General features: G+C 38.4%; 1 protein-coding gene and 1 pseudogene across 2 annotated transcripts; both read right to left on the reverse strand.

Annotated features, from left to right (window-relative positions):
* Positions 1-274: 274 nt before the first annotated feature.
* LOC143567111 (receptor-like protein EIX2) lies at positions 275-2,230 on the reverse strand. Its single transcript, XM_077053611.1, has one exon. It carries the CDS (start codon positions 2,228-2,230, stop codon positions 275-277), a length of 1,956 nt encoding a protein of 651 aa, XP_076909726.1.
* Positions 2,231-3,119: 889 nt separating this feature from the next.
* Positions 3,120-20,475, reverse strand: LOC143567117 (putative ABC transporter C family member 15; annotated as a pseudogene). The gene is made up of 11 exons (XR_013141351.1): positions 20,234-20,475; positions 15,803-18,137; positions 15,507-15,593; positions 14,805-15,437; positions 14,466-14,630; positions 14,088-14,382; positions 13,704-13,917; positions 13,254-13,560; positions 3,965-4,028; positions 3,655-3,894; positions 3,120-3,391 (listed from the first exon to the last, which is right to left on the reverse strand). The product of XR_013141351.1 is annotated as a putative ABC transporter C family member 15 (transcript).
* Positions 20,476-20,713: the final 238 nt, after the last annotated feature.

The following is a 20,713-nucleotide window of genomic DNA, read 5'->3' on the forward strand; positions in this document are numbered from 1 at the left end:
AAATTCAAAGGAAATGAAAACCTGTATTGCAGGTGAATATTATTTTCTATGAACTGATAAATGAAATCTAGATCTTTTTCTATTAAGAGATTACAATGATAAAGTCAACAAACTGCTAATGGTAATGATAAAATAACAAGAACTTCTCAGAAAGATAAATGATAAATTAAATAATAATAATAACTGTAATGTACCAGAAAGTTGGTTTTCTCCAAGATCGAGTAGCTGCAACTCGATGCAGTTTCTTAAGGACATCGGAATCACTCCTGTCAAGTTATTGCCACGCTCTCATCATACGAACAAATTGTAGTGCTCCCATCAAATCAGGAAGTGTCCCAGTAAATTTGTTGTTTTCCAGATTAAGTATGAATAAACTATCAAAGTTATTCCAGCAGTTCGGAAGCTTCCCCGACAGTCTGTTATTGGAAAGATCGAGCCGGTTTAAAGTAGTCAGGTTACACAAGGAAGAAATCGGCCCAGAGAACATATTATCATTTAGAATTAATGCAATCATATCCAGAGGAAACATTGGTAAATTACCCGAGAACTTATTCGAGCTCATATCAATCAAAGTTTGTTCACCAGCCATCAAATCGAGAGCCGTGCCATGTATCTGGTTCGAGGAGAGATTTAAGTAACGAAGACCCGGACTCAGTGATTCCCAAAACCAACTCGGGACTGCATCATTGATTCCAGCATCAGAGATATCAAGCAGTGAGAAATTCGTTTGAGTTTTCAGCCATCCTGGGAACGAAGTCCCGAGTTTACAAGATGACAATGAGATTACATCAAGTTGAAAAGATGGAGACCAGCTGTGACCAAATTCTAAAGCTAGTGAGTTATATGACAGATCAAGGTATACTAAGCCAGAAAGATTGGTAACATGCTGTTCAGAGATTGTACCGTTAAAGAAGTTAGAAGACGCACCCAAAGACTCAAGGTTCGAAAGAGGCCCCAATCTTTCACCTAGACTTCCTTGTAAAAGGTTTCTTTCAAAATATAATTCCTGCAAAGAAACAAAAACCGAAAGATCAGGTACCTGTCCGTTAATACGGTTATCCGCCAAATCAAGAATCAAAAGATTGGAAACTTGCTTGAATTTTCCCGGGAAAGATCCATTTAACTGATTCAGTTTAAGGTATAATTCTCTCAAAGCTCTAAATGATGTAAAATCAGGTAAAGAACCAGTTAGTCGATTCGCGTATAGATCGAGAATTTGTAACGATTTCACGGGGAGGTTGTTAAAAAGACCGGGAAGATCTTGTTCCAGATTGTTTGCAGATAAATGAAGCACGCGCAAGCCAGCTAAGTTCCTAAACGAGCTAGGAACACCACCATCAAGGCCATTGTTGGTCAAGTCTAGGTCTTTGAGGTTTGTAATTGTACCAAAAGCTTCAGGGATTGTACCGAGTAACTCGTTGTCGAAGAGGTTGATGTCGGTAAGAGTCCCACTGAAGTTGAATAACCAAGGGTAGATCATAGATGATGGAAGATAGTTATTATTAATATCAAGAACCGAAAAAGATTTGGATAAGTTGGTCAGGGGATCAAGAAACGATTTGGCAGTATTGTTTGGAAGGAAACAGTTTACAAGATGCAGCTCTACAAGCGAAGGCAGTTTGATCGCGGTATTAAGTAAGCCGGGTGACTCGCTAAGATCTATATAACTAAGATCTAGGTACTTGAGTGATGAAAGCCGAGTGAGCCAGTCACTGTTCTTGATGACAAATGATGTGGATGCAAGATCAAGTGTTTGCAAATTTGAAAGATTTCCCAGTTGATATGGGAATTTGGGTGATGTTAATTCAATATTAGATAGTTTGAGGTGCTGCAAGTTTTTAAATAACCCGATGAATTCGGGAATCCGGGTGAAACTGTTTCCACTGAGGTCTAAAGATGTTAATGAGGTTAAAGAAATCAACGAAGAGTCGATTTTGCCATTGAAACCAAGTTTTTGGTCAAGTTCTACATACCAGATGCCAGAAAGATCGAGCGACACGACTCGGCCAGTGGCATTGTCGCAACCTACGCGTCTCCATTGGCAGCAATCGCGTGCATTAGAGGTATTCTTCCATGAGTTGAGAAGGGAGTAGTCATCAATGAGCCCGGTTTGGAATTGCAAGAGTGCAATTCGGTCATGCTCAACGCACCTTGCCGTTTCGCCGCACACAAGGGTCTTGATGCATATGAAAGTTACAAGTAAACAAAGAATCCTTGTAAAAAAATCCATTAGACTTGCATTTGGCTTATTATCAGATGTATATGTTAGAGCTCCCAAATGCTATTCAGTTACATATAGTTAGTTATTATTATTTGGAAATTTAGTCAACTCTAAAGGTATGGGCTATATTATCTTCTTATATATAAAATATGAAGTAATCAAAAATAATGACAAGATATGTTTGACCAGTTATATTCTGATTTCATATATATATATTGGTCAACTTTCGGATTTAATGACAGGAACAAATGCAGTTGTGGCTTTTATGATGTGGGAACGAAAACAGAAGGTGTTGGACAAATTTACAAACTTCAATTTGTGGGTTGAGGTTTCAAATGGGCTGGGTGTTAATGATTTGTTTGGGTATTCGAATACACTGAGAACCTTGCGGCGATTGTGATGTTATTGGACCCAATAGGCCGATATATATTGTCACTTTGGTTTTATTACTGGACTCTGGCATCTACTAGTAATGCCTATATATATACCTGTAACCGGTTAACATAACACCCTCAATTGGTGCATTGTTTGATTCACACTGCCTCACATTGTATATACAGGGTAGTCATAGGCATAAGCACTACTCTTGTTCTTATTCTCATTCAACATCAATTCATTTCGTGTGGATTACTTCTGAATTACCAACTTCTAGCTGACTAGCTATTCTAAATCACTCATTTTCAATGTGTGCTTGGTTTTCTATTTGTATAACACAAGTCATAATGTGACAAATGCAAACAAAAAAAGTAGGGCCTGGGCCTCTTCTTGTAAAACAAAAAAGTTGATGTAAAAAGTCAGACATTCGATCTGCATATATGCATGTGAGATGGTAAAATAAGGAGCTAGGATATATCATGATGAATGGTTGACATGATAAGCTTCTACGACTTTATATTATTTATTCATTAAATCAAGTTAACACAAATATGTTCTCATTTAAATACGTGATAAATGAAACGCAAATAGAAACATATGATCTTCATTCACAACACAACTAGATATGTTAGCTTCCGGCTCCAAATAATCCTCTTAGTTTGCTGTATAACTGCTTTTAGCTTGTTCACTGTTTGTTTAAATTTGATCTCATGGAGTACTCCTTTATGAGTCTTGAGAAGAACGAGTTTTCGCTTTCCAATAGCCTTCCGGGTGTGTCGTACTCCGCAATTTTTCCTGTTTAACGATCACATTTAGGTAGGTCGATCGGTGTATTTATTCATTTCCATACGTTAGAGATAAATCTAAGACCTTCCAAACTAAATAAAAGAGAGAAAAACAAAGAAATCCATATCTAAATGTTACCCTGTTTAGAAATATTTATTGGGGATTCGTACTTTTGAATTATTTGTTGAAAATCCAGATATGCTCATGCTACTTAAGTTTAAAATTCAAAACCTTACGACAAATGAAAAGTGTATGAGATCATATATACTTACCATCACTAAGCACCAAGACAAGATCACTATCTATAACTGTGTGGATTCTGTTCGCTATTGTAACGATAGTTCTTTCACTTAACTCTTGAGCTATAATCTTTTGTAAAATTCCGTCTGTTGCGGAATCAATTGACGCAGTTGCTTCATCAAGAACAAGAATGCTGCTTTTTTTAAGTAATGCTCTACCAAGACAAAACAATTGCCTCTGTCCAACACTCCAGTTTTCTCCCCCCTCGACCACTGCAGATAACGTCTTAATTAGTGTTTTCTCTAACTATCAATACATGATCCGAAAGCGTAAAAATCTCACCCAAATATTCTAGTTTCTCGTCCTTCTCACGAACTATATCTCCAAGTTGACACTTGTCCAGAGCCTGAAATAATATGTTTTTACTTGAAGTCATATGAATAACTCAATAAGATAAAAGTTTACCATTTTCATGGAAGGTATGTCAAAGGTACATGATATGTTTTGACCATCATACTCTTATGTACCATCATGTTAATGTAGGAGTGTGGCACTAAATTAATATAGTTTTACTCAAGCTAGATTATGGTGAGGTGGAGTTAGCAAGAAGCGCAAGAAGGTGAACAAAGTCATGGTAAAAGGGAATTGCTTTCAGAAATGCGACCAGTGTTTTCTAATTACCAACCTGTCTCCAGATATAACGAGGCCAACGCATAGTTTTTGCATAGGTTGTAGAGATATATAGTTGATGTGCACATGGCTCAAAAGGTGAATATAATGTGTTTTAAGTTTTGGGGTTGCACGCTTATTCAAAGTTATAAAACTGCATGTCTTTTAAAAGCGATTAAATCAGGTTATGACCGGGAGGCCGACACTTACTATGAACATATAGCTAAGTTCAAAAGATATTCTTCCAAGAGTTGGGAGTAAAATAATAACATGCAATGGTGTCATATGGTGGAAGATGAGTATTATTTTTTAATGATCTACTACTACTTATATAATTAGGTACAATTAAAAGAGAACAAAGCGAAAATACGACTAACAACATAGGCTTACAATGGAACTAATTCTTAAAGACTCATACTTATATCTTGATCCACTAATGACTCAACTTAACCTTCCAACCGTTCACTCCAACGACTAGTTATTTGAATTAATTGTTAACATCAAGTCTAAGCTAGGATGCAAGAATGTTGAACATGTGTTTGATGATCCTTCAAAACTAAATCAACTACCCTCACCTAAATTCACAAAACTGTTGGGTTTCAACGGTGGTTCGGAACGAAAACGGTCAAGTTATTTTAATCCGTTTTAGTTAATTATTTTCGTTTCAATAAATATTAATCAATGTTAATATATATGTTTAAACGAACTATAAAACGCAGCGGAATAAAAACGATTTAAACGAACCATAAACGGAAACCCGAACCCGGATCCGATTACAACAATACGAGCACGAATAAACAATAATAAACAACCATAGTTTATAGTTTGTCGATATACCTCGGTTATCGAAACCGGGAAGACACCGAAGGTAAACGAAACAAGCTAGACGATGACACAACAATAACCAATAACTCCGGCGGGGCGACAGCTAGTGACGGAGACGACGGAGATGGCTGTTCCGGTGATAATCTGCTGCGGCGGCTCAGATATTCCAGAAACACAGCGCCAACAGCTGCTGAGTATAAACAGGTGGCCGGAAAAGCGTTTGGACGGCTGAGATGGTTATCCAGTGGCCGGAAAACAACCGCCGGAAAAAACGGGTTTGTCGGAGAACTGCCGCAGATGGATAGACGGAGGCAGGGAGCAACACTAGAGATTAATAATGGACTGTAGTGGTGGTGTGCAACTTCTAATAGCTGGAGAAGATGAACAGGATGAAGTTCCGGTGGCCGGAAGTGGTCGCCGGAAAACCGACTGCCGGATTTCGGCGCCGGAATTAGAGGTGGCAACTAGGGTTTGTTGTTATTAAGGTGTTCCCATAAATAATATCAAGTTATACTATATATAGAAATATATTTAGGGTTTAATCAAGTTAAACCAATTGGGCTTGAGCCCAATTAACAAAACAAAGCCTTTAACCACTATCCGGTCCATCTAATTAATTGTGTCAGGCCCAATTAACATTTAAATGGGTTTATGCTTTCGCTATTCGGGTCGGTCCGCGTTGACTTGACCCGAACCGACCATTAAATCCAACAGTCTCCCACTTGGACGGATTTGGGTCAAGTATCACAATGCTAACAGCCAAAGGCGTTCTAGCTACACATAGCTATCCCAACCAAATATGACATTTTTAAATTCATAACCAAAGTATCTTGGAATACCTTACTGCAAGATAATGAATTTATAGTAATCGTTGTCATCTATCCTTTCTGTATAAGACATCAATTGAACAATGAGACATGGATCAAATCAATCTCATACAGTGTTCAATTATTGTAGTTCTCGATATAGAGTCAAAGTGGTCCAATCAAACACACAGTAAGTTTGGGTGAGGCCTCACACTTTACCAGTTTGAATCAACGAGGGCGCCAATATGTCTAACTGTTACATTTTAATGTAAGAGTACAGAATCCCATCTTGACTACATACAACTCCCACTGAACTCCAGAACATTCCCAAACAATGCCTTTATGGCTGGCAGTTACGCAACAGCGGTTGACATAATCAAAGAATATTCCTCGGTAAACGAAAGTTCTAATATGTATCTCAGGTCTAAGGATACTAAATGAGCATACTATTATCAAAACATCTTATGATCAAGATCCATGAAGATGATTTGATGCGTGTTACATCTAACGTCATTCATAATGAGGTCTGTGAGTTTGGAAGTCAACTGCTTGAGTCCAAAGTCAGAATAGTCTTAATTCAGAATCGTTCCCACGAGTCTGACCGACTATGGATAATTTATAATACAATATTCACGGATTAAACGTATTAAAATGAACACAGTTGTATTATTCAACGTTTGCATTTAACCATTAAATCAAAAGTGAACAGAGAAGTACAACTGGTTAAACGTTCATACATCCAAATACTAAATCAAAATAAATCACTAGCAAGTCTAAGCCCGATAGCATCTCTATGCTGATCATGCTTGTCCTGAGTCATCGGCTTAGTGAACGGGTCAGCTAGATTTTGATCTGTGTCTACTTTGCTTATCACGATGTCACCTCGTTCCAATATTTCCCGAATAAGATGGAACTTCCTTAGAATATGCTTGGTTCTGTGATGAGACCTTGGCTCTTTGGCTTGAGCAATAGCACCTGTGTTATCACAGAATATCTCGATTGGTTTGTAAATACTCGGAACCACATCGAGATCGGTGATGAACTTCTTCATCCAAGCAGCCTCTTTAGTAGCATCTGATGCAGCTATATATTCGGATTCGGTGGTAGAATCCGCCACTACACTCTGCTTGGAGCTCTTCCAATAAATAGCTCCTCCATTGAGAGTGAAAACGAAACCCGACTGTGAGCGAGAATCATCTTGGTCAGTCTGGAAGCTAGCATCAGTGTAACACTTTACAGTGAGCTCCTCTTCCACTCCCCCAAACACCAAGAACATGTCTTTGGTCCTATTCAAGTACCTTAGAATGTTCTTCACAGCAGTCCAATGGGCAATGCCAGGACTCTGTTGAAAACGACTGGTCATGCTCAAGGCATACGAGACGTCAGGTCTAGTACACAACATAGCATACATGATAGAGCCAACCGCAGAAGCATATGGAATTGCTTGCATACGTTTAGATTCAATGTCCGTTGCCGGAGATTGCGATTTGCTCAACACGGTTCCCTTAGTCATCAGAACTGCTCCTTTCTTGGAGTTTTCCATTGAGAAGCGTGCCATTACTTTGTCTATGTAAGTACTTTGACTTAGCCCTAGAATCCGCTTAGATCTATCTCTATAGATCTTTATTCCCAGAATATATGCGGCTTTTCCAAGATCTTTCATTGCAAAACAAGATTCCAACCATTGCTTAACTTCCTTAAGCATAGGAATGTTGTTTCCAATGATCAGTATGTCATCCACATACAAGATGAGGAATGATATAGTGCTCCCACTAGCCTTTCTGTAAACACAAGGTTCATCTTCATTTTTGACAAAACCAAACTCTTTGATTTTCTCGTCAAAGTGAAGATTCCAGCTTCGAGATGCCTGCTTAAGCCCATAAATGGACTTGTTCAATTTGCAAACCCTATTAGGATATTTTGGATCGACAAAACCTTCAGGCTGAACCATATAGACATCTTCAGAAAGATGTCCATTAAGGAAAGCGGTTTTGACATCCATTTGCCATATCTCATAGTCATAGTATGCAGCAATGGCAAGCAATATCCTAATAGATTTGGTCATAGCAACGGGCGAAAAAGTTTCATCATAATCAACACCTTGAGTTTGAGTGAAACCTTTCGCGACTAGCCGTGCCTTGTAGGTTTGCACATTTCCATGCATGTCGGTTTTCTTCTTGAAAATCCATTTGCTCCCTACTACCCGACTAGTTGGGGGTAGCTCAACCAAGTTCCAAACTTGGTTATCATGCATGGATTGCATCTCGGCGTTCATGGCATCTTGCCATTTCTTGGATTCCGGATCCAAGATAGCAGATTTGTAGTTAGTAGGCTCGTCGCCAGACTCGGCTACTAATAAGACTTCGGGACCATCTAGATGACATAAGTATCTAGAATTTGGTACGGGAGTCCTACTACTTCTGCGAACGCTTGTGTTCACATCTGATGTGTCAGCAACAATAACTTGTTGATCAGACGCTCCAACTTCTTCAGCGGTTGTTTGTGATTCTTGAATCTCTTCAAGATTGACAATGTTATCTCCAGTTCCTTGATTAAGAAATTCTTCTTCAATTAAGTGGCCTTTCCTCCTGACAGAAATCGTAATTGTATCAGGATGAAAGAAGTAATAACCGCTTTTGTAATAGTATCCGACGAAAATAACTTTTTCGCCGCGAGGATCAAGTTTGTTATCAGACTCACTTGTGATATAAGCATCACATCCCCATACTCTAAGATAAGACAATTTGGGCTTCTTTCCCTTATGCCATATCTTATATGGAGTTTTGTCTGTCTTCTTAGTTTGAGCTAGATTGACAATGCGGGTGGCGGTCATAAGGGCGTAACCCCAAAAGGAGTGAGGCAAGTTGGTTCTACACATCATCGATCGAACCATGTTTAGCAAAGTTTGATTTCTCCTCTCGCTCACGCCATTAAGTTGGGGTGTGCCAGGTGGAGTGAGCTGTGAAACAATTCCATGCTCTTTTAGATGAGTGATGAACTCTGTGCTGAGATACTCTCCACCTCGATCTGATCGAAGTATCTTAATGGTTTTATCAAGTTGTTTTTCCACTTAGCTTTGAAACTCTTTGAACTTTTCAAAAGTTTCGTGCTTGTGTTTCATAAGATACACATAAGCGTATCGACTATAATCTTCGATAAAAAAAACGAAGTATCTTTCATGGTTTCTAGTCATGGTTCTGAAAGGTCCACATACATCAGTATGTATGAGTCCTAACGGATCACTTGCTCGTTCACTTTTATTAGTGAAGGAGTCTTTGGCGAGTTTGCCAGCTAAGAAAGACTCACAATTGTCAAAAGAGTCCGGTTTTGTGGATTCAAGAATCCCTTTGGATTGGAGTCTTTTAACTCTTGCCTTGCTTATGTGGCCAAGTCGGCAATGCCATAGAAAAGTATCATTGATTCTAGTATTGATACGGTTTGAAAGATGATACACGTTATTATCAGGTTGAACATCAATCTCATAAATACCATTTCGAGGTTTAGCCTTAAAATAAAAGATATCATTTAAGTAAGCAGAAATAGCCATGCCATTAAGAACATACTTAAATCCTTGTTCAAACAACAACGAAACTGAAATGATGTTTCTGGTCAAGCCAGGAGCATACAAACAATTATTTAAAGGAAAAACTAGGCCAGATGGACAAGTAAAATGAAATACTCCAGTTGTCAGAACTGGTACTCTCTTCCCATCTCCAACGATGAGTTCCATGCTGCCTTTATTTAGTTTCCTCCACTTCTCAGGCTCCTGCAAGACATTAACGATGTGGTAACCACATCCGGTATCAAATACCCATGTGTTGCTAGAGACAGTGAAAAGTTCAATAACGTATATGGAAATACCTCGAGAAGAGCCTTCACTATTGGCTCTCTTCTTCTTGATCTCAGCTAGGTATTCAGGGCAGTTACGCATCTAGTGCCCCATCTGGTTGCATTTGTAGCACTGGCGCTCCTCAAAGGGTGGCGGTGGTGGCTTTGCAACCTTCTTGTTAGTGTTGGTGGCAACCTTGGTAGCAACAATAACTTTCTTCTTGCCTTTTCCCTTAAAACCCCGACTCTTTGGTTTTGGCTTCTTGACACCAGCAGATCGAATCATCAGAACTTGATTGGTCCTAGAAGGAATGTTCATCTCAGCCGTCTTGAGCATGTTATGAAGCTCCGACACTGTCTTCACCCAATCATTCATGTTGAAATTCATTACGAACTGGTCGTATGAGTTCGGGAGAGAGCTGAGAATGAAATCAGATGCCATCTCATCGGGCATGGGATAATCAAGTTTCTTGAGCTGATCGATGTGCCCCTTCATCTTAAGAACATGCGCACTGACGAGAGACCCTTCTGCCATCTTGCAACTGATGAGTTGTTTCATGGTGTCGAAACGTTCTTGACGGGCTTGTTTCTGGAACATGCCCTTGAGTTGCTCAAGCATCTCATAGGCACCAAAGTCTTCCAAGCCTTTAGCAAGCTTAGAAGTCATGGTGGCTAGCATAATACAGGAGACCTCAGCCGAGTCATCCTTATGCTTGTCAAGAACTTTTCGTGCAGCGGCTGTGTTGTTTTCAGGCTCGGTTGGAACAGGTCCATCGAGAACATACAGGCGCTTTGCCATGGTGAGAACAAGTCTCAAGTTGCGGTGCCATTCGATGAAGTTGGTACCGTTCAGTTTATCCTTCTCAAGGATAGTCTTAAGGGTGTAGGGTGAGATTTCGTTTGACATCTGATTAATTAAGCAAAAGTAAATTTAATTAGTATTTTCGACATTGTAGTCCCATTATTAATGACCCAATAACATTAATTAATTAGGAGTATGAGAATCTAGCTTCCAGTTATTAAAGGCAGCTGCACACAACATTAATAAGTGGTTAGGCAGACTGACAACGATTGCCAATTGTGAATAGAGCACAATTCTCGGTTATGAGACCTAGAGAGACAACGATTGTCTGTACAGATACGTTTAGCCTCATCTTTGCCCACTTTAAGTCTCCAGACAGCTTTAGCATGTAACAGGAGAGTAAAGTAATAGTTGAACTAGTACCGTGACGTGTGGAAGGGCCGGATGTGTCAACGAAGTGCTTTCACCTTGATGGGATAGGCTAGAAAACAAGTGCGGTGCTGTAGCTCCAAACACTCGAAATTTCGCAGTATGCCTCAAGTGTGACTTGTAGTAGGATTGGCATAAACTATTGGTTTTAAAATTTTGATTAATTTTAAAATTACCAAATAGAGTAAAAGTTAAATTTTACTGTATTTATTATCGGGACAAATAGATGAACCCTTTCATCTCTCAGGACACTTAGTTTTAGATAACTTATTAAAAACTAAGTTTGTCGCGATATGACTAACCAATTTTAAGTTAATAGAAATCTATTAAGTTATTAGTTTTGGAAATCAAAACGCTTTTAATTTGCAAACATAATCGGTTAATAAAATGTTTATTTTCAAATTTATGTGGTATTAGGTCGGTGATATTATAATCCTATTATAAACAATCCAAGCAACCACAATAGCAAATAATATGTAAATCCTTATGGCCAAAAGGTGATCGGTCTCGCTAAAGCCAATTAGGGAGACCGATCGGCTCAAGGGGTTCACAACACAAACAACCACAAGGATGGACTTCTTCTTGCATCCCGTCATCTTGTCCGAACTCCCACTAACTCCAAGAAGTCCATGAGCTCGTCCTCGGTTATCTTCGCGTCTTCTTAATTACAAATTTATAAACTAACAATAATTTGTCCTATTACAAATTTGAACCATCTTTATGGCCAAAAGAAAACCGAAAAATAAATAATAACCTTTTACAACTTTTGAACCAACCATATGGCCAAAACAAGCTCAAACATCAAACACAACCACACAAACATAGGTCGGGGCCGGATTTACATATTCAAAATAAATAAAATTTCGGGTCGTTTTGACTTGGTCAAATAAAATAAACAAAATTTTGACCAAATCAAAATCACCCGAAAATAAATCTAGATCAAAACTTTAAACGATTTAAAGTTTAAGATGTAGATCCGGTTTTAAATGAACCGGGATCGACTCGTACGTTGTAACCGCGACTCTGATACCACGTACTGTTGGGTTTCAACGGTGGTTCGGAACGAAAACGGTCAAGTTATTTTAACCCGTTTTAGTTAATTATTTTCGTTTCAATAAATATTAATCTATATTAATATATATGTTTAAACGAACTATAAAACGCAGCGGAATAAAAACGATTTAAACGAACCATAAACGGAAACCCGAACCCGGATCCGATTACAACAATACGAGCACGAATAAACAATAATAAACAACCATAGTTTATAGTTTGTCGATATACCTCGGTTATCGAAACCGGGAAGACACCAAAGGTAAACGAAACAAGCTAGACGATGACACAACAATAACCAATAACTCCGGCGGCGGCGACAGCTAGTGACGGCGATGGCGGAGATGGCTGTTCCGGTGATAATCTGTTGCGGCGGCTCAGATATTCTAGAAACACAGCTCCAACAGCTGCTGAGTATAAACAGGTGGCCGGAAAAGCGTTTGGACGGCTGAGATGGTTATCCGGTGGCCGGAAAACAACCGCCGGAAAAAACGGGTTCGTCGGAGAACAGCCGCAGATAGATAGACAGAGGCAGGGAGCAGCACTAGAGATTAATAATGGACTGTAGTGGTGGTGTGCAACTTCTAATAGCCGGAGAAGATGAACGGGATGAAGTTCCGGAGGCCGGAAGTGGTCGCCGGAAAACCGACTGCCGGATTTCGGCGCCGAAATTAGAGGTGGCAGCTAGGGTTTGTTGTTATTAAGGTGTTCCCATAAATAATATCAAGTTATACTATATATATGAACATATTTAGGGTTTAATCAAGTTAAACCAATTGGGCTTGAGCCCAATTAACAAAACAAAGCCTTTAACCACTATCCGGTCCATCTAATTGATTGTGTCGGGCCCAATTAACATTTAAATGGGTTTATGCTTTCATTACCTTCGGTGTAACTCATACCGGGTCGTATTCGGGTTGGTCCGCGTTGACTTGACCCGAACCGACCATTAAATCCAACAAAAACATTATAAGGAGCTCTTGTTATCATTCACGTTCAGACGAAAAATTTGAAGCACAACTAGGTACGCTAATTTTAACGTTTGCAGTCGAGTATGATTCTGATTCAGGTTAAGATATGGATGGACTAGAAAGGAGTTTAAGAGCACTTGCCTCTTTTCAAGTTCTTTTTTTTTTTTCGTCTTTACAAAGGGCTATTGGTTTTTATGTTCAAGTTATTAACAAATTGTAACTCAATCAATAAATAAAGAATATATTACCTCTCAGATTTCTGCATCGGGATATTGGTTTAGAGGGTCGAGATTTCCTCTAACCGTTCCTTCAAACATGGCTGGATCTTGAGGAATGATGCTGAGTCTTGATCTTAAATCATGCAGGCCTATTTTGCATATATCTACACCGTCTATTGTGATAAATCCTTGTGTAGGTTCTACAACTCTAAATATGGCTTGTATGAGTGTAGACTTTCCACTTCCGGTTCTACCAACAACTCCAACTTTCTTTTTTCCTGGAAATGTGCAGGTAATATTTTTCAGGACAGATGGTAGATGATCTGCATATCGAATCCGCAACCAAAAAACTTCATCAGAAAGAATGCGTGCAAGCGTGTTAACCCAACCCAATCTGACCAGAAGTGTCCCGTTCGACCCACCCTAGACCTCTAGATTTTATTTTTGCTTGTTTTATTTTTCTTGATTTTTAAGTTAACCTGCAAATTTGTAAAGGAAATGGTTCCATTTTCTTGCCATTCTTTAGGTGGCCGAGAGTTTTCAATCACCAAAGGCGCCTCACTAGTAAGTTTCGAGTACTGCAACACTCTTTCCACCGAAATCATTTTGCTTTCTGCATTGCATATATTCCATATAACTGAAGCTTGTTGGACATTCAAATTTATTCCATAAGTTACTGCCAGTCCTGCAATGCCTGAAAAAACAAATACGAAAACACATCACAATTAACGTTTATCATTATTAATCTAGAATAGATCATTCTTAATCCCATTCTGTGAAGTGTATTAATTCTTTCAAAAATATGTTATTACAAATATAATATAATACACATTCTTAATCTGGTTTTAGAATTTGTGAACTCACTTGGATCAATGATTCCGTCAGGAAGAGTTACAAGTAGAACCAATGAAAATGCAAACACAAAATTTGACAACTGATTCAGCCTAAAACAAAGCCACTCGATTGCTGCCACATTATGAAACCATGGTCTAGAGTGATTGTCAATCAGACAAAGATTTCTCTCAATAAACCGGTTTTGTTGTCTGAAAGCACGGATTGTTGCCGCACCCGTGAGCGATTCTGCAAAGTGGTGAAGAATAGGAGATCTTTCTACACCTGCTAACCGTGCCAATTCTCTTGCAGTTGGTAAGTAATATCTCTGAGAAAATGAGAAAAAAATGGTGGATAAAAAGGTCTTTATGATCATCAAACCAATGCTCAATCTTGAATAAAAGTTCTTACTTGGTACCATATGCAGACGCCTGTTACCGGAATAAGGATGGCAAATACTTCCCATGCTACCTGTGACATGACTGCCATTGTACCAAGAAGCTGAATCATTGAAAATGCACACCATCCTATTCGGTTTGCCATCTCTAAATCTATCACACTTTGATCTGTGGACGCCTGCGCATTTACATTTTATTTTGTTAAAAATACAATATGGTATTGACTTCTAAAGAAAATCAGATTTCTGTCTGGACTTGGTTTCTAATTAAAAGATGACCGTTTAAGTGTTGAATGAAATATGACTGTTCGAAAAGGTATAAAATTAATTTCTAGCTTGTAGTCAGTACTCACCCGGTTCAAGATTCTTCAGGTTGGGGTCGAGTCAAAGAAGGCCATGGGTGCACGGAAAACACTATTAAGCATGTTATTGAAGAGTTTCTCTGAAGTTAGAAGGCCCGCTATCGCAACAAGTGAGGCTCTAAGCAATATGCAAAATGCACTACCAACTGCCAAAAGTGTATAAACAAGTAAAATAAACCCCATTCCGTTCACCATTTCAGTTGAATCGGTTGGACAGGCCAATGCCATCCAGTAGTTACTAGCAATTTGTAAAAGTTGGAATGAAGATTGAGCCAGGAGTATGAAGGGGACCAGAACACCGCCTTTAGCTAAAGTCACGTATGCCCAGTAAACTTCTTTTCCTATGCTCCCTTTTTCTCTTTCTTCTTCATGAATCAATTTCCCTTCCTTTTTTGGCATGTCTACACATAGATTGTGATCTGAATCCTGCCTGGTTTGTGCGAGTTCTGTGATCAAAGTTGATTCTTCGTCTCCAGCTTGTTCGGCTTCCCTACTTAAACTCTCCACTGCTTGTACCGATTCTAGAGCTTGGTTATGAGCTCCAACCAAAACTTCAAATCCTATGTTTTGACTCAAAAGTTCTTTAAAAGTTCCGGATTGAGCAATACGTCCATTTTGCATTACCTATTTTGAGTTTATCGTTAGATAGTTCAGAAATCAGAACGATGTTTGAAAATTATCTTTTCAGCTTACCAGAATGAGATACGCAGCCGGAAGAAACTCAACCTGGTGTGTAACGTACAACACCGTCTTCTCCTTGAGCATCCCGAGCAGACATTTCTGCATAAGCCTTGTAACTTAGATGTAATTTTTAATTTTTGTTTAAACAAGATGAAAATATATAAAGGACAGGTTTTGAATCTAGAAGGTATGCTTCAGTATTAATTACTATAAGCCAAATCGACAGTTATGTGCATTAAATTTATGTCTAACAGTAGAACTTATCTGGTTCAAATTCAAAAATTAGAAGACTGAAGGAATATACAAACCTGAAAGAGTTCAGTTCCTGTGTGAGCATCCACAGCACTGAATGGATCATCAAGCAGATATATGTCAGCATCATCATACACTGCACGCGCGATCTGAATCCTCTGTTTTTGGCCTCCACTCATGTTTATCCCTCTTTCCCCAATTTCTGTCAAGTCTCCAGTGGAAAAAAGCTCAAAATCTTTACTCAACGCACATGCTTTGATTGTATTCTCATACCTTGTTTTATCATAAGCATTCCCAAACAATATATTCTCTCTAATGTTCCCCGTCAAGATCCACGCAGACTGGGGAACGTAAGCCTTCGAACCACTTATCTTCACCGTTCCAGCTAACTTAGGCATCTCACCAAGTATACACGACAGCAAACTAGATTTTCCAGACCCAACGGTTCCGCAAATGGCTACCTTCATTCCTCTTTTAACTTGAAGCTGAATTTGATCAAGATTTGGATTTCTTGAATCCGGGGTCCCAGCTGAATCTTCCGTTTTCAACCTTCACATCAAATTCTGTAAGATTTCTTGAAACATACTCGACGGTATCAGATTGAATCTCTTCTTCTTGGAGGTAAGAAGCCACACGATCTGCGGACACCTTCCCTTGTGCAATTACATTGAGTAAATCCGGGAGATTAAATATAGGGTCTTGTAACATTCTAAATGTAGCTAAAGCTGAAAGAACCCTTCCAGCTGTGAGTGGGATACCCATCAGAACACACCCTCCAAAAGTCAGCACCGATATGAAACTTGGTGCACCCCAGAAAATAAAAGCCCCAACCGCGTTGAGTTTAAGTGATTTCCATAGCCAATCGTACTCCACTTTCCTGAAACCTTGGAGTTTCTTGAGATAATGCGTGTCCCTTGCTTGAAGTTTCAGTGTCTTGATGTTCCTTAAAACTTCTGAAGTCGACTTCATTCGTGCATCCTTGGCCTCCATTATCTTCGATTGATACCATTTCTGAGCTCTTGTCAAAGGTATATTCCCGGACATTAGTATGATCATAGCTGCGAGCCCAACAAACGAACCCATTCCAAGATTTATGTAAAGAATAAACATTGCTGATGAGATTTGAATAGGTAACATAAAACATGTGTTAATGTACCACATGAAATCTGTTATCCGTTGGATGTCAACACTCATAATGTTGATTATCTCTCCACTCGTGTGTGCTTGGCATGAACGGCTAGATAACACGAGCCCTTTTTTGTATATGTGAGATATCAAAGCAGCCCAGAGTCTGAGCCCGAGTTGGCGAGCACCAAAGATCATTGTCGTTGCGTGTCTCGACAACTTTAGCACTCAAGAACCCGGCTGCAATAAGATACCCACCAGTTAAACTTCTGGTTTTCTTTTCGTTCAGAAAACTCACTAAATCATTTATAAGTAATGGCCCAACATATGCTGCTGCAGAACTTGTAATGGCGAAAAGGGCATTGATTGCTATTTTCTTTCTTGTGAAAATATAAATTGCTTTGTAGATAGAAAGGTGTTCTGTCCCAACTTGCTTCAAGCATTCATCAAAGAATTCTGATGTAAAAAGACCGGAATCAATTGTGGCAATGTCCGGTACCTCATCTTGGTCTAGTGGTTTTCTATTTCCAACAACGAACAACGGGTTAAGCCAAGAAAATGTCACGAGTTGAAAAAAGGACGCTTTTCCATAAGGGCACTCTCTTTTTGATTCCAAATGTTGTTTCGGGTTTGGGTCTCTATCTAGAAATGGTTCGGTGAGGGGAGTCGGATCACCCAAAGCAATGCCAGTTCTTCCTCTTAACGCAAGAAACAACAAGAAAGTTGAGGCTAGAATTTCGATAAAGTGTATATATTCCGGTTGTCCGGGTTGATAATGATGAGAAAACAGAAAATATACATCTAGAGTAAAAAGAGAAGCCGTTAACAAGAAAGTGCAGAGCCACCAGGTTCTTAGAATCCATGGGAAATCAACAATTTTGTGTTTTAGAATCATGTATAGTGCAATCAAGGTCATAACCCAAGATACAATTTGCATGATTTCTGAGGATAATATCGGAAACTCTAGTTTGCAATGGTCTTGGTTTCTAATTTTCAGTGTTAGAGGAATCATAATATGTGTGCCGAGTAAAAGAATGGAGCAAGCTAGGCTTAGTTTGTAAGAGAGGCCTATGTTCAAGTTGCTTGGGTAAGTTTCTCGGCTCTTGATCTTTGTTTCGTGATTGGACCATGACTTGATGAGCCTCACAATAAAACTGATTAACAAGACCGCAAAGAACCCAAGTTGGAGTATAATGCTGGCACTCTCCCACAAGCAGCGTGAGCTTGGCTGCAGCCATGGCTCCCAATAATCAAACAGCTTCAAACCTGTTATTCACCATTACAACATTTGACTATTTAGACCAAAAGCAATAATTTTATATTTCAACAAGGAAAACATTTTTTGGTAACTCTATCTTATTACATACAATACAAATAAATAATCTTGTTTTAATATCAGATTGCTAATATATATTACGTGCCAATGTTCTGACCTTTAGCCTTTCTCAAGTACATTTGACTGTTGTAGTAATGCACCAAATGTTGGATATTTGAGAACTTAGAGTAGAGGTACTTATTTATTTACCGAAACATCTAGTTGATTTACTCTTAAAATGGAACTCCAAATGAATGTTCAACAATATTTTACACGACCTAAAATCTGTATGATAATATCATGTTGGTGAACAAAACAGCTTTAGTTGATCGTGCACTCGATAATGTTTATGAATTATCTGTATGAAGTTTTTGAGCACAGTTGCAAATTTCACAAGAGGTACTACTTTGATTTCAAAATAAATAATTAAACGTTAAAAACTATGTTATAACATGTATGTCCCTCGGAACCGATAATCCAAATCACCACTGGACAAGTCACCAACCGTATTCGAACTCGTCGGAACCCATATCAACCGTCGACGCAATACCCGTGAACCTGCCTTTCAACTCTGTCTCCAGTCCATGCACAATGACCACTTTCCTTGATACCCGCAAGCGCTACCCAAAAAAGTGGTGGCAGTGTCACAGCTCTGCTCTGGTGTAGCTAGACAAGTGTACCTAAAGTTCCCCTGCCCATTCTTATCATAGTGCTCTTAAAAAATGATTAAAATAATATAAAATTAAATAAAAATAAATAAACTATAAACTATCTTCCACCATACAATATACAAGATCCACAACACCTAAGCAAATTAAAATGAAACACGCGTCCCCTATACTCTTGTCGAATCTTGTACTTAATATTTTCTTTTCTAAGAATATAGTATGTTCCATTCAACAATTGATTTCCTTTTGGTGTACATCTCGATATGGTCATTTAATATATACAATTATTTTATCAGATCAAGTGCAGTGGAATGTGGTGGGACACCACTCCCTGTCATATCACCACCAATTGGTGACTAAACCGTTACACGACTCAAAGTAGAAGATGCTAAAATTTGATGGTACCAACTACTAATAGAAACAATCAAAATACCTCACTTTCATTTTTATAGAAGAAGAATAGTTTTAATAATAATTGTAGTTTTAGGAAAACCATTATGCGGCGATTAGTGAACGCCCTTATACTTATGTGACAGCGACATGGCACTTAGTGAACGCTCTCCCCTACAATTACAATAACGGTACTTAGTCGTCTTAGATACCTTATTGCACCCTTCATAAGGCTTGAAGACTTGTGAGAAATTTAAGTTGTGAACGAGATAAGGATACGAAGAACCTAGAGTTCTACTCTAGATCAATGTTATACAAGTTCTATATCGTTTGTGCTTACAAGAAAACCAATCATTTCACTGTTGCAGTTTATGCTTTATATGATGCATAGCGAAAACAAGAGGAAAAAAACAAGGAGTTTAAAGTAAAATATTGATATAAAGCTAAATATTTCAATTATATGAGGTGTCGTTACATAACGGTTTTATATTTGGCAACGTTTTGTCAAATTTTGTTATTTACAAGCTTGAAACTAAATACTAAAATTAACCACATAAACAAACGTGTAAATTTTACACGTTTAAACAAAGAAAAGGAAAGAATCGAAAGAGGCTAAAATTCGAAAAAATCTTGAGTGACGAAATCGGAACTCAAATTGAGGGAGTTTATGTTCTAACATATGAGCTAAACCGTCTACGGACCTCATAATTAACTTCACTTGTAGCACCATTTATGCTCGTTTGAAGTTTGGGTCAGTTATGTCATCTTCCCTCGCTTCGGTTAATACAAGTAGTTTGATAACTTTTAGTGAAGTTCCTTACCATTATTCATTTCACGTGTCTTTGGGATGATACATATATACTTTATACAAAGTATTTATCATCCCACAACTTGTTAGATACAAGAATGAATATATGAGACGATGGTAAGGATCTAAAGCCTTTAGAAGAAAAAGAAACAAGAATCCTAGAAGATGAAAAGGAACCAACCTGTTATGATTCTGGAGATGAGCATGTTAATTGCCTGAAAGAATCTGAATCGTCGATTGGTTCTTCGCCAGCTCAACACTAATTTCCAATCATTATAGAGGTAATTCTGACTGCATAACGTTTGTTAGTGATCCTATATATACAAATAAGGATATACGTATCACTAGGCATTTTAAATATATTGTCTAAGTTACTACTTTTTAAGAGAAGTGAGGCCTGGAAAGAAAAAAAGAAAAACTTTATTAAAATCTTTTTAAACGAAAAGCAAAGCTTTTTTTCTTCATTTTTAAGTTTCATCAAAGTGCTTTGTAAAATACACGTACACTTTGTTTTGTCTTGAATAAAGTCATGACAAAATTTGAGTGCGGGTCATTTTCTCGAATAGACATTGCATGTCACGTCACGCTGGAGGAAATGTTTTTTTCTCATAAAATATCAGAAAGAGAATAAACTACGTTTGAGAATGAGATGGCCCCCTAC

Source organism: Bidens hawaiensis, unplaced genomic scaffold, assembly GCF_021521415.1.
Source record: "Bidens hawaiensis isolate Kalapana, Puna unplaced genomic scaffold, B.hawaiensis_p1.1 tig00023220_1, whole genome shotgun sequence".
Classification (NCBI taxonomy): Eukaryota; Viridiplantae; Streptophyta; class Magnoliopsida; order Asterales; family Asteraceae; genus Bidens; species Bidens hawaiensis.

Coding starts and splice junctions, on each gene's coding strand:
- LOC143567111 (XM_077053611.1), bottom strand. CDS start 2,230: ATGGATTTTTTTACAAGGATTCTTTGTTTACTTGTAACTTTCATATGC.